General features: G+C 42.3%; 2 protein-coding genes across 2 annotated transcripts; both read right to left on the bottom strand.

The window, feature by feature from the left end:
* Positions 1–370: 370 nt before the first annotated feature.
* LOC143102374 (cathepsin D-like) lies at positions 371–8,044 on the bottom strand. The gene is made up of 9 exons (XM_076265917.1): positions 7,862–8,044; positions 7,275–7,449; positions 6,932–7,055; positions 6,484–6,602; positions 5,704–5,903; positions 4,189–4,311; positions 3,800–3,944; positions 3,336–3,434; positions 371–1,092 (listed from the first exon to the last, which is right to left on the bottom strand). Exons 1-9 carry the CDS (start codon positions 7,927–7,929, stop codon positions 931–933), a joined length of 1,215 nt encoding a protein of 404 aa, XP_076122032.1. The 5' UTR covers positions 7,930–8,044; the 3' UTR covers positions 371–930.
* Positions 8,045–9,740: 1,696 nt separating this feature from the next.
* LOC143101734 (cathepsin D-like) lies at positions 9,741–11,189 on the bottom strand. The gene is made up of 3 exons (XM_076264905.1): positions 11,085–11,189; positions 10,679–10,777; positions 9,741–10,056 (listed from the first exon to the last, which is right to left on the bottom strand). The coding sequence occupies exons 2-3, from the start codon at positions 10,754–10,756 to the stop codon at positions 9,805–9,807; spliced, it is 330 nt and encodes a 109-aa protein (XP_076121020.1). The 5' UTR covers positions 10,757–10,777; positions 11,085–11,189; the 3' UTR covers positions 9,741–9,804.
* Positions 11,190–15,406: the final 4,217 nt, after the last annotated feature.

Genomic DNA, 15,406 nt, shown 5'->3' on the forward strand with positions numbered 1-15,406 from the left:
ATTTCTAATTTCTGAATTGAATGAAACACCAAGCACTTTGTATATCCAAATAAATGGGATGGCAGATAGCAAAAAAAACCTGAGAAGAATGTGACTTTCTTCTAGACCTGTCTGCTTGGACAAGACTGACATTTACAATTATGTCTCAGGGACTTGTTTAACCTGGGATGCTATGAATGCACAATAGCTATCAATTATATATCTAATCTAATACATCTAATCCAATATTAGAAATCACGTTTTTAAAGCAATCGATTACACAAAGCTTTTGTTAACTGTACGAGTAGTCCGTTGTCATGTTCCTACCATAGGTCAATCTTTCAGTTATAAGTTTTCACTCAGACTCAGCAACAACAAAAAACGCCTCATAGATGTGTAGGGATTTTGTTTATTAAAGCCTGAAGCAGATTATTGCAACAATCACCCATCTGACAGAATGGGAATAAGAGAAGTAGTCGGTGTTCATTCATTCACATTTGTTCAGTGCTCTTTGGTTGATTCATTACTTCACAAAAAGACCCAGCAAGCAGAGCAAGAAGTTAAGCTTCATTAACAAAAATCTCATGGTTTAATCCACCCCAGTGACAGCCCATTCATATATACACACACACACAACAAAATTAGACACAAAGTACTTTACTGAAATAAACTTATTTAAAACTTATCCAGTACCCCTCATTCAGTATTTCATTATTGTAAATCTATGCAACGCTATACTGGTTTTAAAAAACAAGAATAAACCTTTTCCAAACAGCTGGTGACTTTAAAAGTGGATCCATCCCTGATTTGAAGTGAAATGGCTAGATCGCTTCCTAGGTCTGTTTCTCCTTTGGTTGGGAGAGAATCCAAGAGACCAGTTCTAGACTTAAGGCCTCTCGTTTTGGTCTGTGCTATGTGGCCCTTCAAAACGTGGAGTTATTTCCCCGCCGGTCACTTGGCAGGAGCGAAGCCCACACGGTCGTGGTCGCGGTCAAACACGCTGTAGTAACGGCCGATGAACACGTCTCCGAGAATCCACAGAGGGCCAGCAGGGGGCGGTATGTCCATGGCCATGAAGCCAGACAGGCAGATCTTAGCCCCCATCTGAGACTCCTGGGGAGGGGACAGACAGACCAAGGAGAACATGTGAAAATCATTTGCAGTACTGTCGATTCAGCTGAAACTGAACAGACAGTTGTGCTGGTAAAAAAATTAAATAAATAATAATAATAATAATAATAATAAATATAGCTGCAAGCAGCAATGTGGGGGCCAAGCAGTGCGCTATAGCAGGAATGGCGTTGCCATGGCATGAGCAAGCACTCACAGCAAGAAGCCAAATTACACCAATGTCCTTGTGCATTCTCACAATCAGCTACCATGTCCCTCTACCAAGTTTGGACTTAATACACCAAAGTGTTGCTGAGATGTGAGCTCACTTTCTTTATTACAGCACCCCTAGAGGCCAAATGAGACCACTTTCCTTCATGTCCTCACAATCAGCTAATATGTCCCTGTACCAAGTTTGGACTTCATACACCGAAGTGTTGCTGAGATACAAGCTCACTTCCTGTATTACAGCGCCCCCTATGGAGGCCAAATGATGCCAATTTCTTCCCGTGTCCTCACAATCAGATACAAAGTCCCTGTACCAAGTTTGGACTTCATACATGAAAGCGTCTCCGAGATGTTAGCCCACTTCCTGTTTTGCGGCTTTATCGCCATATTTGATTGGCTGTCATGGGCCAATAAAGTGGAATTTGAAAAATCTGACAAGTATGGTTTGTGCGGCTCGGTCTGAAGATCATCTCCGCCAAGTTCCGTGAAAATCAGATGAAATTTGTAACCGCTGAAACTTTTCGTAGAGTTTGGACTAAATCCAATATGGCGGAGGTCCAATATGATGGAAAGTGACGGGATAGGGGTCGATGAACTCGGGATCGTCCAAGGATTCAGACGCTACCTCAATTGTGAAAATCAGACAAAAGAGTCAAGAATCACGCGCATGAACGCATGTCCAACATTGAACTGCAGGTGGCGCTAGAGCGTTCAATGTATATGCATAAGAATTGCTGTGAGTGATTGGGACAGTGTCCTGACTAATAGTATCGAGTTTTGTTATATTAACTCAAAGCGTCTTCGATATGTTAGTCCACTTCCTGTTTGGCGGCTTCGTCACCATATTTGATTGGCTGTCACGGGCAAACAAACTTGAAATTGAAAAATCTGGCAAGTATCGTTTGTGTGGCTCGGTCAGAAAATCATCTCCGCCAAGTTCCTTGAAAATCGGATGAAATTTGTAACCGCTGAATATTTTCATAGAGTTTGTATTAAATCCAATATGGCGGAGGTCCAATATGGCGGAAAGTGATGGGATAGGGGTCGATGAACTCGGGATGGTCCAAGGATTCAGATGCTACCTCAATTGTGAAAATCAGACAAAAGAGTCAAGGATCACACGCATGATTGCATGTCCAACATTGAACTGGTGGTGGGGCTATAGCGTTCAATGTATATACATAAAAATTTCTGTGAGTGATTGAGAAAGTGTCCTGACTAATGTTATCGAGTTTTGCTGTGTTAACTCAAAGTGTCACCTAGATGTTTGTCCACTTCCTGTTTGGCGGCTTCATCACCATATTTGATTGGCTGTCGGGCAAACAAAAATGAAATTGAAAAATCTGACAAGTATCGTTTGTGCGGCTCGGGCAGAAGATCATCTCCGCCAAGTTCCGTGAAAATCGGATAAAATTTGTGAACGCTGAAACTTTTCGTAGAGTTTGGACTAAATCCAATATGGCAGTGGTCCAATATGGCAGAAAGTGACGTAATAGGAGTCATTGAACTCAGGTCGGTCCAGGGATTACAGCAGTGCCTGATTTGTGAAAATCGGACCCACCGTTCAATGGTCACATGCGTGAATGCAATCCAGGTTCGACCCATTGGTGGCGCTAGAGTGTTGGGCATAGAGTTCTGTAAATTGGTGAGAGTGATCATGGGACGGTTCTGAATCAGTGTGCCGAATTTCATAACTTTAGACCCAGCGGTTCTATTTTTGGCCAAATTTTGACCCGTTGGTGGCGCAAGACGGCTGGGTTTAGATATCCGTAAATGAGCGTGAGTGGTCAGTGGAGTGTCCCGAAACTTTCTGCCAAAAAATCTGCACTTTTTAGCCAGGCGTTCTATGGGCTGCCATAGACTCCAATGGCAGATGTGTAATAATAATAATAGGAAAAGCTAGTAACTCAATGGGTGCCTTCGCAGCTTCGCTGCTTGGCCCCCAATAATGAAATGGCAAGATGGGTTGACGTGCCTATTAGTCACAAAAGATTACATTAAAACCTAGTCCTTGTTACCTGTAGGATGTAATCTTCTCCAGTGAGATTGAAAAGTTTTCCTCCCAGGTTAAATGAGATGACTGGCAGAGTTGGGATCTTGCTGCACTCGATCCAGTACTGCAACAAAGAGAACCTTCATAAGTAAAACCCACCAGTAAAGTTTCTTTCTTTGGTAAGACATTTTGTTCATGCCTCATGCCTTCATGCAAGTGTAACATGACCCATGTTATTGATAATTTTAAAACTGGAATGGGGGGGGGGGTAGCTATACTATTCTGGAAGTGGATTAAGTGATTGAATGATTGCCAGTGCCTATGATGGGCAATCTAAATTACACATGTGAACATGAAAAAAAGATCTGAATATTTACATGAAGATTAATTACGGGTGAAGGTTTACATTAGGTTATAATCTGCATTTAAACGTATTATTTTGGGGAATACCGTTAACCCCACAACAAGACCCCTCCCTCTCCCTCCTACCTCGCCCATCAGCAGGGGCAGAGCCCCAATGGCTCTGTGCAGAGCCCGGACTTCCCGAGTGGGCCCAACCATCAGGGACGTTCCCGTGTCAACAATAGCTTGGCAACTATCCTTACAGAGAGTCAGCTGATTGCCGACATCAACCCTGGAGGACATCACAAAAACATATGACTCATCAGGTAGAGAGGTTTGGCTCTTGGGCCATAGAACTGTACTTATGCATTATAGCCTTGCATCTAAACAATTCGTTTTACACCCCAGACCAGAGGGAGAAAAACTCAGATTGGGTTTTAATCAAAGTTATATTTCGTCTGTCCACATTTTTTCATGGCAATTAGAAAAACGCAACACATACAAAGCCAAAGGTTATCATTTGCTGTACTACTCACGCATCCATCTTAATCTGCCAGTAGGCCTTGCGTGTGACGTTGACGTAGTGCAGCTCACCATCATAGTACTGCTTGTCTGTGCCTCCAAGCATCAGCTCTCCCCCAACTGGGGCCTTGGGGTTTCTACAGGGTGAGAGGGAGAGGGAGAGAACAGGCAGGCCATTACTTCCTTATAACAGGAGGGTCAAGACGACTACCACTGAAAAAAATTACTTGTATTCAGGTCAGATCATAGTCATGTGAAAACACCCAAGTCATCATGGTCATCAACAGTGTTCAACGACACAACACAGCCCAAGCTTAAACAGGAACTCCTCGATAAACCACATGCTACTTCCTTTTTCACGCAGTCAAAGTTGGGCCATTTTAAACTTCCTGTAAAGGAGGCTAGGAGCATGCAACCTCTGAGATGGAGATCAGTAATCTTAAATTGTTGGCACATGGACATTGTTTTGAAATCAAGGCAAATGAATCACAACTGTCTGTTAGGTCTCTAAGAGTAAATAAGCAAGTGTGCTTTTGAACTGTGATAGTCATGTGAATGGTTTGCTTTTCCCGGACAAATGTTAAAGTTAGTTCACCAAACAGGGTATTGATTGTTTTTAAGTTATATTTCATGTAGTCTTCAAGGTAAACAGCCAAACACCCTCAGCCTAACAAGTAATTGTGTGAAGTCAGTTGAGGTGTCCAGATAATATGCACACATTAGCCCAAAAATATCAGCGCAACATGAGTTTAAAGTAAAAGATCTAAGGATTCTTCCATAAGGGTTATTTCAGTCATATCTTAGTCAGAAATTTGGTAAAATCCAAAACTGCATTCCTGCAGTCAGCATGCAAAATTGCAGTCCCCCAAACTTGTGCCATTAGTGGCAAAGAAATAATTTTTTTTTTTAAAAAGCACATCTTACATTGTATCCTAACTGCACGCGAGCCAGTGTCATTTAGCACTGAATGCCCTCTGTCTACATTAAATCCGATAAACATGCAGTTCTATAGAGTCATATTTCTTGTTTATAATAGTAGACAATGTGAGTGACAAAGAAAATAGAAAGGGGGCATCTGACAAAATCTTGACTAATGAAAACATAATTAAACTTATTTTAACAGCATTGCATGTACCGGTAGTTAAGAGAGGCCCTCTATTGTGACCAAAGTCTGTGCAATAATCATACTTTATAATCAGCATCTTCAGATAAGCCACACCGGTCACGTGCTGTATTACCTTGGCAAAAGCTGAAGAGCCCACTAACACGGATTTTAACAAATTTGTGTATGAAATTTGAGATGAGCCTTTTGTGTGCATAGAACAAATCGTACCCATCCCGCTACAATTTATGAGAAATTAGAGCAAAAACATAGCTCCTGCATTTATATTTTTGTTCAGTATAAATTGGCAAGCATTTTAGATCAAATTAAATACCTGTATAGCAAACCATGTTTGTCGACGCATCAGTCATGCAAATATTTACATGTAAATGAAGTGACACACACACACACACGTGACAACACTCACCTGTTCAGGTAGAAGGAGAAGACGTTTTGAGGAATCAGCTTTTTGGCCATGATCTGGTCAAATACAGGGGTGACCTTCTCCACAGAGATGGTGGGATAACCCATACCAAAAACGCCATCGAAACGAGCCACTGCAAATGTAATGCCAGGCTGCTGCACTGCCTCTCCGAACTGCTGCCCTGGCACATCCACACCTGCCAACTGGGACACACAGAAAATACAATCATAGACATGAAAAACACCTGTTACTGGGGAGTGTGCATCTATACACTCACACTCACTATATTGGCCAAAGAGACTTAATTATGTCGAATGAGAAATGTGTGCATGCAACTGGACACATTATTAGTTATAGTTACTAACCCACTCCTCAAAGATTCCAAAAAAATAATTTAATGCTTCGGGAAGCTGGTCACATACCGAATGTTTGAGGATATGTTTTAGCCTAAGTGTACGCCTCCTTTAAATGTGCCACATATGGGTTGGCTCAACTTAGGGGTCAAATAAGATTAAGGAAATGGAGAGAAGTGACAAGACATGCCCTCAGTCTGCTGCTAACCAGGAGGTCCTCCTCTGAAGAAGCATTGACACTTCTAGAGTCTCTTTCAGAGCTGGAAAAATGTCACCACCCCAAGTACTACCCATCTGCAACTTAACAATGGTGTGTTCTTTATTCTCCTTGGAGTCCACCATTATTGGCAGCAGTCATATCCAGAGAAGGCCCCCCATCTTGTACTCTCCATTTGTGTGCATGCTTACAGCCCCCTGTGAAGTCACTCACATTGACCACATCCTCACTGATGAAACCGGACAGGCTGCCTCTGCCGTACTTGATGGCAAACTTGGTGCCGTTCTTCGCATACGTGCTGGACTTCTTGGAGTTGTAGCGGTGGTGCATCCCTAGAGGAAGTTGGATCATTTTAACTTATGGATATGTTGCCGGTGTGTGTTCACATGTTTGGGTCACAAGACTGCTCGTCATTAGTCATATATTCATGCAGTCACAGGGAGCTAATGTCATCTGCAAAGGATCAATGTGACTATAGGTTCTCAGTTGAACTGCCTAAACATAGATCCTCCTGAGTCCACTCATTTTAATCAACTAATGTCACTCTCAAAGTGATTGATTGAACTGATTTCTATCAGGTGTACTGCTGGGCTCCTGAAACTAAAAACAAAACAGCCACACAGAGGCTGAGAAGGAAACTGCTGTTGGAGTTTCTACTTACAGCAGGCGATATCCAGGAAGGAGCAGTGGATAGAGGGCACCCAAAGGTTTGAGGAGCCTGTGTCAAAGAGCACTTTGAAATCTTGAGGTGGGGTTCCAATGCTTATCTCTCCAAAGTATTGAGCCTGAAGGAGGAAGAGAAAGATAATGACCACAGCATTCATTTCGTATCAGTATCATCAGAGATTGGTCAGGTCTCCATTTTGAGCAAATAACTGAAAAATAAAAACGCATACCAGGCAAACCTCGCTGTAGCCTTCAGTTCCTGTACACGAACACCTAGCTAGGACTCACCCCACACTCATTCCACCATACCATACAGAGTACAAACGCAGATTACTTACATCCATAAAGTTCGTGAGCTTCTCTGCGGGCGTGGGGGCGGAGGTAGGTGCGACTGTCGCTGGGGCTGACTGTTTCGCTAGATCGCTGTTGGCCTTGCCCAATGCCAAAAGTTGCTCGACCGTCATTCGATCACTCATAGTGCGCCTTGCCGTGCGCATCTTGTGTAAAGGAACCCTGAAATAAGTGATCAGGCACCATGGTTTCATTGCTTGGACATGCTTAGCCTGGATAACCACGCACGCTTTTTAAATCATTTAGGTCATAACATAGTCCGTTATCGGGCAAGCAAAAGGGATGACATCTTCGTTTGTCGTAAGCCTTATAAGCATTTTGCAAAAATGAAATTGATATGCCTTTAAAAAGATGACCAGTCAAGTCAACGACATAATGTTAATATTGGAACAAACAACGCATGTAACATTAATGACGCATCAGAAAATACCAAATTAAAAGTGTCATATAGAACTATTCACGCACATTTTAAGCAGTCGCTACACAAACAGCCACCCATGTTTAAAATGTTTCCACGAACGTTAGTAGACCTGACATTTTCTAACGTGACATAATATATTCAACATTAGCCTACCTGATAATGCCATGACTTTGAATTACTAACACCGACACAACGATGAAAAGTTCTTTCGAACAAAACATTTCTGCGTTTAGTTTCGGACAGGGTTTGTGTAACTTCCACTTCTCGACTTCGCGTGTCCAACTCAGTGTTCAAAACCTATCAACACCCCCTGCCTCGCATTCAGCAGTTTATGCCCCAAATTGCATTCGTGCACTTTCGGGATATCTCGCTTTTCTTCGCTCTCCCCTATCTCGATTGGTCAGAGCTCTCCATTTTGACACTCTGATTTGCCAAGTGAAATGTCAATCACTCTGAAATTAGCATAGGGCCTACAGTTTTAGTCACGAGTTGGCATGGTCCACTGAAACCCAAGTGTATTTCAGTGTAGCCTATGTGTAAGTGGTCAGAATGTAGGCTAAGCCTGCTTTCTGTCTGAAATTTTATGTCAGAGAGCCAGGGAATTGATGATGACCGAATGCGGGAAAAGGAAGGCTACGTTCCAACCCAAACCAAATGTAGGCCTAACCGACCAAATGTCAACTCATACCACCATGCTCGCATACTTAATCTTTGTTTACTGCCTTTACATAGGGCATCAATCTTGATGTCTCTGTTTATAAATGTTATGTTTATATGTTAATCCACTCTCTTGCAATGTGGTCCTGCCATTGTTAATTGATAACTGAAGACACTGAGTTTTCCATTGTATTATTTTATTTTATATATATTTTTTAAATATGTTAATGTTGTGTGAGTAGGCTATTACAGTGAGGTCTAGTGTCATGTGATGACTTGCCTCAAGTAGACAGATGTAAATTGGCTTTGCTTGCCTGCATCTGACAGAAAACCCTCATCAACTTTGGTAAGAAATCCATATTGTGTTGCTAATGCTGGTGTCATGATTATATAATAATAATAATATAATAATACATTTAAATTAAAAAGTTCATTTCATGTCACCCAAGGTCACTTGTAAACTCTTAGATCAGTTCCAGAATCTCTTAGAAACAGGTCATGGTCATCCCAATGGCCCTATGATTTACAACTGTTTATTGCAGCCAGAGAACTAGAAAAATAGAAAAATGTATGACAAGGACTTATAGTATACAAAAGTGGAAGCCCGTTTGCTTTCGCATGTGGTTTAGCTTTTGAAATGGCTGTTGCACATATGCCACACACATCAGACAAAAAATGGCCAAAAAAGTGCATGATGGGCCACACACACACACACTATGAATGTACTTTCCCACTTCTGCATTTGTTACTGCCCTTACTGTTACTGTTTTTTAATTTGACCTTTGTTGCCCTTGTTGGTTATATGTGTATCACGTTGACATTTCTGTAGGATTTCCTGGTAGGTTTGTAGTCCAAGTTAATTAAAACCCTTTTCTCTTTGTAGCCTGCATAAAATGGCTGAATTGACGAATGAATATGTTTTGCAGAGGCTTTTACAGCTGGGGCTTTTACAAGCCTGTATTGCCCTATATTGTAAAGTACAGGACAATACACACACACACACACACACACACACGTCTATTTATTCCCCCTTGAATTAGATAATGAAGAATCATTTCACCTTTCTGTCACCAGATGGTGCTGTTTAACCAGAGTGTTATGCAAAGAAAAAGGGGGAGTCAAATTTTTACTCTGGATATACACGGGAACACAGTTCATTATAAAAGTGATGTATTTAGTGTACTGGGTGTATATTTTCACCCAGGTAAAAGTTTTTCAGCTACACATTTCTCCCTTGGAGTCAATAAAAAACAACCAGTATGCATTTAAACTAGTCTACTTTATTAGCTTTGAAGCATTATTAAGGAAACCAGAAACAGGTTTGCAAACAGCATTTGCTAACAGCAGCTCTGCACTTGGATCATAAAGCCTCTTACTGCCCAAAGCGACAGCCTGTCATCTCTGCCCTAGAGGCTTCTGGGGCAGATTTCCCCACAGCCTTAACCCACCAGCAGTGACTCCGGGAGACCATCAGCGGCACTGCCAGGGGGCAAGTGGGGCTTGGGTCCAGAGTTGTGCATCTTCAGAGGGGCGAAGCCCACGCGGTCCTGGTCGCGGTCGAACACGGTGTAGAGGTGGTGCAGGAAGGTCTCTCCCAGAACCCACTGCTCCCCATGCAGGCTGCGTCTGTGTGCATGGAAACGTGACACACACACGTGAAGCTGGCGCTGGTGTCTGGGGGTGACCTCTACCTGTGGAAGCAGGACGCTGAGGGTTAATGCCAACAATAAAACTGTGAGCAGATCACCCCACAGGACACACGAGATGGTTAACCTCTCATATAGTTAGAATTATGACATCCACCACAGACCAATAAGAAGAGCATATATGTACACATACACACACACACACACACATACACACATACACACACACACACACACAAATGCATGTTATATTGTATGAGTGGTCTCCTTTCATTTCCCTCTACAGGGGCACAGAGGAAATATGACTCCTCCAAGTCAAGCACGTATGTGAACAACGGCACTAAGGCCTCAGTCCACATGGGCAACTTAACAGTGAAAGCCATTGTCAGCCAGGACGTGGTTCATGTGAGTAACACTCACTCAAACACACACAGACATACATCCAGACACACACACACAAACACACACACACACCTAGCTACACACTTTAATTGCACACTGTTCTGGTCACTATAACAACATTTATGTTAGTGCTAAGTAATATTAAAATCTCATGACATTTGTACACATAACGGTATGGGTGTGTATGTGAGAGCATGTGTTACATACAGTACAGTACAAAGGCACAACATAATCATGAGTAAATGTGTGCGGGTGTATAGTTTACCCTTTTGATGTAGTCAAGGGGAGAGAGAATAAACACCTTTCCTCCAAGGTTGAAGGAGATTATAGGCAGGCGTAACATTCCATGACACTCCACCGTGTGCTGGGGGAAAAAAGAATCATTCTGCATGATACAACTTTTTAACATGGATATTATGAGTTAATGTTAATGCTGTGCTATTCCAGGTTGGCTTCTAAAGGTTGTAATATATTTCTGTAATTATAACATGCACAATATCTAATGTCACTTATATTAAATGATCCCCCCTTGATTAGCCTTCTATATCTGTTCAAGGGAGTTTATAATTGCACTGATTCTCAGCAGGAACAGGTAGATAGATCAAGGTGCAGGGAGGAGCAAGACTGTGCACCCATGTCCTAGTTCATGGGCAACCAGAGACACTTCTTACCGCGCCGTATCTCCCACTGGGCTTCGCCCCAATAGCTGTGTGAAGAGCATTAACGTTTGTAACGATGCCCGGCACCCCTCCTCACACAGGGTGAGGTTCCTCCCAACGGAAATTCTTTCAGAAACACACAGAGAAACAGACTGTCGTGTCGTTGTGTCTTTGAAATTATATAATGATGACATGACTGACGGTCACCCGACGGGCCCAAGCACCTATTTGGCTTGCTTGCCCTCTAGCACTACCTCAGATGTGAGCATGACCCTGAATAGTCCTGGACTCCTGGACTATCATGATGGCTGAGGTATGCTGCACTCACCTCTCCAGCGGTATCTGCCAGTTGGACTTGTCAGCCACAGGCACGTAGTGTAGCTCTCCCTCGCAGTGATCCGGATTCGTTCCTCCTAGCATCAGCTCACCCAGGCCAATGTGACTGTTTTAACACACACACAAACACACACATTTTAAGTCACACACACATATTTATTCATTCATTCAACCTTTATTTATTATCGGAGGTTCACTGAGGGTAGTCCTCATTTTCAGTGAAGCCGAGATTACAATATGAAACAACAAAAGAAATAGTAGACAATAATTGTAGTGAAAAGTATAGGCCTACAAATAAAACCAAAATAATTAAATACAATAAGATACATGAATATGAAAATACATACAAATAATAATAGTAATTAATTATGAATATAATAATAATAATAATAATAATAATATATACATTTAATTAAAATAGGTACAAATTGACGTAGGAAGGTTTGTGATTACAGATCATCCAGGAAGTAGGGGCATTACAGCAAAAGGCTGAACTCAGACCAACTCAGAATGGATATTGGATATGAGGAACCATGGAGACCAGAATTCCAAACAAGCATATTGGAAACATAACATGGTATTCCCAACAATATCTTTGTAGATAAATAAATACCAATGTGTATTTCCCCTTTCTGCTAAAGATGGCAATCCACTTTATAATAGAGGACACAAATTGTCATTGAATGATGAGTACTAAAGCCATCACCAGTAATAACTCTAAGGGCAGAGTGATAGACTTCGTCCAGGGCTTTGAGTGAAGAAGCAGCTGCATTTCCATTTATAAATCACATCTCAATAGTCTAACACTGACATAAAAATTGCTTCAACAATTTGTTTTCTACTATATATAGGGAGGCTGGTTTTGTTTCTGTAGAAGAAACCAATGTTCGTCATACAGTAGTTTCATTGCAAGGTTGGCTGTGTGGTGATTAAATGTAAGTTCCCCATCCAGCCAAATGGCAAGATATGTATATGCAGAGACTCACACTGTTGCATTTCTGTGTCTCAATTGGGAATCACTAGCTATACTACCTGTATTCCTGATTGTCATGACATGACTATTCCATGATAAATGGTGGAATGATTATTAATTATTGCTAAAGTTTAAGTTGACTGATATTTGCAGACACTTTTCCCCAAAGCGACACAAACTCGCAACGGCAGGAATTGAACCTGGATCAACCGGTTGTCAGTCAGTGATGCTGCCGATGCTATTGTACGTCAGCAATTTTTGCAGTCTGACCTGTTATAGTAATGAGAGATGATGTTCAATGGCAGCAGCTTCAGGGCCATGATGCGGTCGAACACTGGAAGGTCACCGAGGTGAGGGATGGAGGGGTAGGCCAGACCTAACACCCCATCAATATGGGACGCCACAACTGAAGGTTCATCCACAATTTCCGCAAACTGTTGGGCTGGCACTTGCACGCCTGCAAACTACAAATGATGGATAGATTCTAATATTGGATGGATGGATTCTAATATTGAGATTTTATTTATTACTTAGCACTAACATAAATGTTGTTGTAGTGACCAGAACAGTGTGCAAATAAAGTGTGTAGGTGTGTGTATGTGTGTGTGTGTGTGTGTGTTTGTGAGTGAGTGAGTTAGCTGTTATTAGATGTGTAAAAGTGTAGATGTACTGTATGTCTGTGTGTCTTTGATTATATGATATGTTAGTTAGTTAGTTAGTTTAGTTAGTTAGTTTATTTATCCTTACATAGGAAATTTGTTTTCACCTACCATACAATACAAGCCTCACAGACATGAAATACATAGATACACACAGTTACGGTTCTTCACCCACCACCCTGTTACCACATACCCCACCCACATAGATGTTAACAGCACATATACAGCACATATATGTGTGAGTGTTACTCACATGAACCACGTCCTGGCTGACGATGGCTTTCACTGTTAAGTTGCCCATGTGGACTGAGGCCTTAGTGCCGTTGTTCACATACGTGCTTGACTTGGAGGAGTCATATTTCCTCTGTGCCCCTGTAGAGGGAAATGAAAGGAGACCACTCGTACATTATAACGTGTGTGTGTGTGTGTGTGTGTGTGTGTGTGTGTGTGTGTGTGTGTGTGTGTGTGTGTGTGTGTGTCTGCGGATTTGCGTGGACTCACGGCAGGCATGCCCTTTGTGCGAGCAGTTGGCTGATGGGATGTGTAGGCCCGCGGAGGCTGTGCTGAACTCCACCTTGAACACCTGTGGGGGGGTTCCGATGCTGACCAGCCCATACAAGCTCTGGATGAGGGACAAGAAGAGGGATCACTACATAAAATAGGCCTACTGATAAAGTTTAGAAAATACCTTTCCCCTTGACTGCAGATTGATTGGAATGTTGAAATGGAGGCGGTGTAAGTCTAATTGCTCTGCGTCTTTCTGTCCACCATCGGAGTATGCTGAGGTATTCTTGGTTAATTTCTTCTCTTAAGAGTCTCAGTAGAGATAGGTGGAAGAATTCCAGGTGAATTCTGAGTTCTAATTTCCTCCTCAACTTATTCCTGTATAACTGGCTCATTGCTGTTTGAAGTACAGTAAGTATGCCGCTGTCAGGTTCCAGTGCATAGTAGTACAATTCTTTGCAGTATTCTGTCCATCTGATTAGGATGCTTCCTATTGGGGCAGCCGTGGCCTACTGGTTAGCACTTCGGACCTGTAACCGGAGGGTTGCCGGTTCGAACCCCGACCAATAGGCACGGCTGAAGTGCCCTAACCCCTCACTGCTCCCCGAGCACCGCTGTTGATGCAGGCAGCTCACTGCGCCGGGATTAGTGTGTGCTTCACCTCACTGTGTGTACACTGTGTGCTGTGTGTTTTTCACTAATTCACGGATTGGGATAAATGCAGAGACCAAATTTCCCTCATGGGATCAAAAGAGTATATATACTTATTGTGGAGTTTTTAACCTGGCTTCCTCTCATTAGTGTAGCAAATTTCCCTCATATTTTGTTGTCGCATTCTATATTATTCATGTTTCGAGGAATTCTTCGTCAGGGATTTCCCTGTTCGTCACACAGCGTCGACTTTCGAACACGGTGTCGAAGTCAAACACAAAGGCAAACTTTGTGGCTTTTATATCCAGTATTGGTATTGTTTCTCCCAAACCAGTCTATCTGGTTGGCCAGTCCAAGATGTCCAATATGTACAGTATTTAAACTTGTTAACTTTTTCCTGCTGACATAGCCTGACCCTGATTGCCCTGACTGGTGTTATCACCCCAGAGGAAGAGAGGGGTGTAAAAGATAAGGAACAGTGCAACAGGAGCAGTGGTATAAAAAAAATAAAACTGGAGGAAAACTAGATGCAAAAGTAATACAAGACATTACCTCTATGTGTAGCTGCACCTATAACTGAACTACAGTTCTGCCATCATGTTGTATAGTTCAAAATGTCTGCAAAAAAAAACAAAAACATCATTAACTGCTTACCTCCTTGTGGTGCAGGATGAGTGTTTTAAACGGTGATGCTGAGTTATCTGGATGCGTTTCTCCCAGCACCGTCGTTTTATAGATGTCAGCAACTGCCTCTTCGTCATCCTCCTCTTCCTCCTCTCCCTCCTCTTCCTCCAACTCCTTGAGTATCCACTCCTCATCCAGTCCCTGATCCTGTAAGTCCATGTCGGCCTCCACCTCTACGCTGAGTACCTCACGCTTCAGAGGGATCCTGCAACAGACAATGAGAGCGTGGAGGAAAATGGCCACATACACACTTTAATAATAATGAGTGTGGAGCTTATGTTTGTAAGCTGAAAAAGAGCAAAGAGTATGTAAGTTACACTTTATTTGTCCTAGAAAAATTAGTTCTCTGCATTTTACCCACCTGGGGGTAGTGTACACACACAGTGTTGGGAGTAATGCGTTACAAAGTAACGCGTTACTGTAATTCCACTACTTTTAGTGGTAACGAGCATGTAACGAAGTATTTTTGTAAATTCAGTAACGCAATTACAATTACTGAAATTTCAAAGAGTTCGTTACTTGCATTA

The sequence above is a fragment of the Alosa pseudoharengus genome, unplaced genomic scaffold, assembly GCF_046254945.1.
Source record: "Alosa pseudoharengus isolate Yale_2024_CS ecotype anadromous, Long Island Sound unplaced genomic scaffold, YU_APseudo_1.1 YU_APseudo_1.1_scf_4, whole genome shotgun sequence".
Classification (NCBI taxonomy): domain Eukaryota; kingdom Metazoa; phylum Chordata; class Actinopteri; order Clupeiformes; family Clupeidae; genus Alosa; species Alosa pseudoharengus.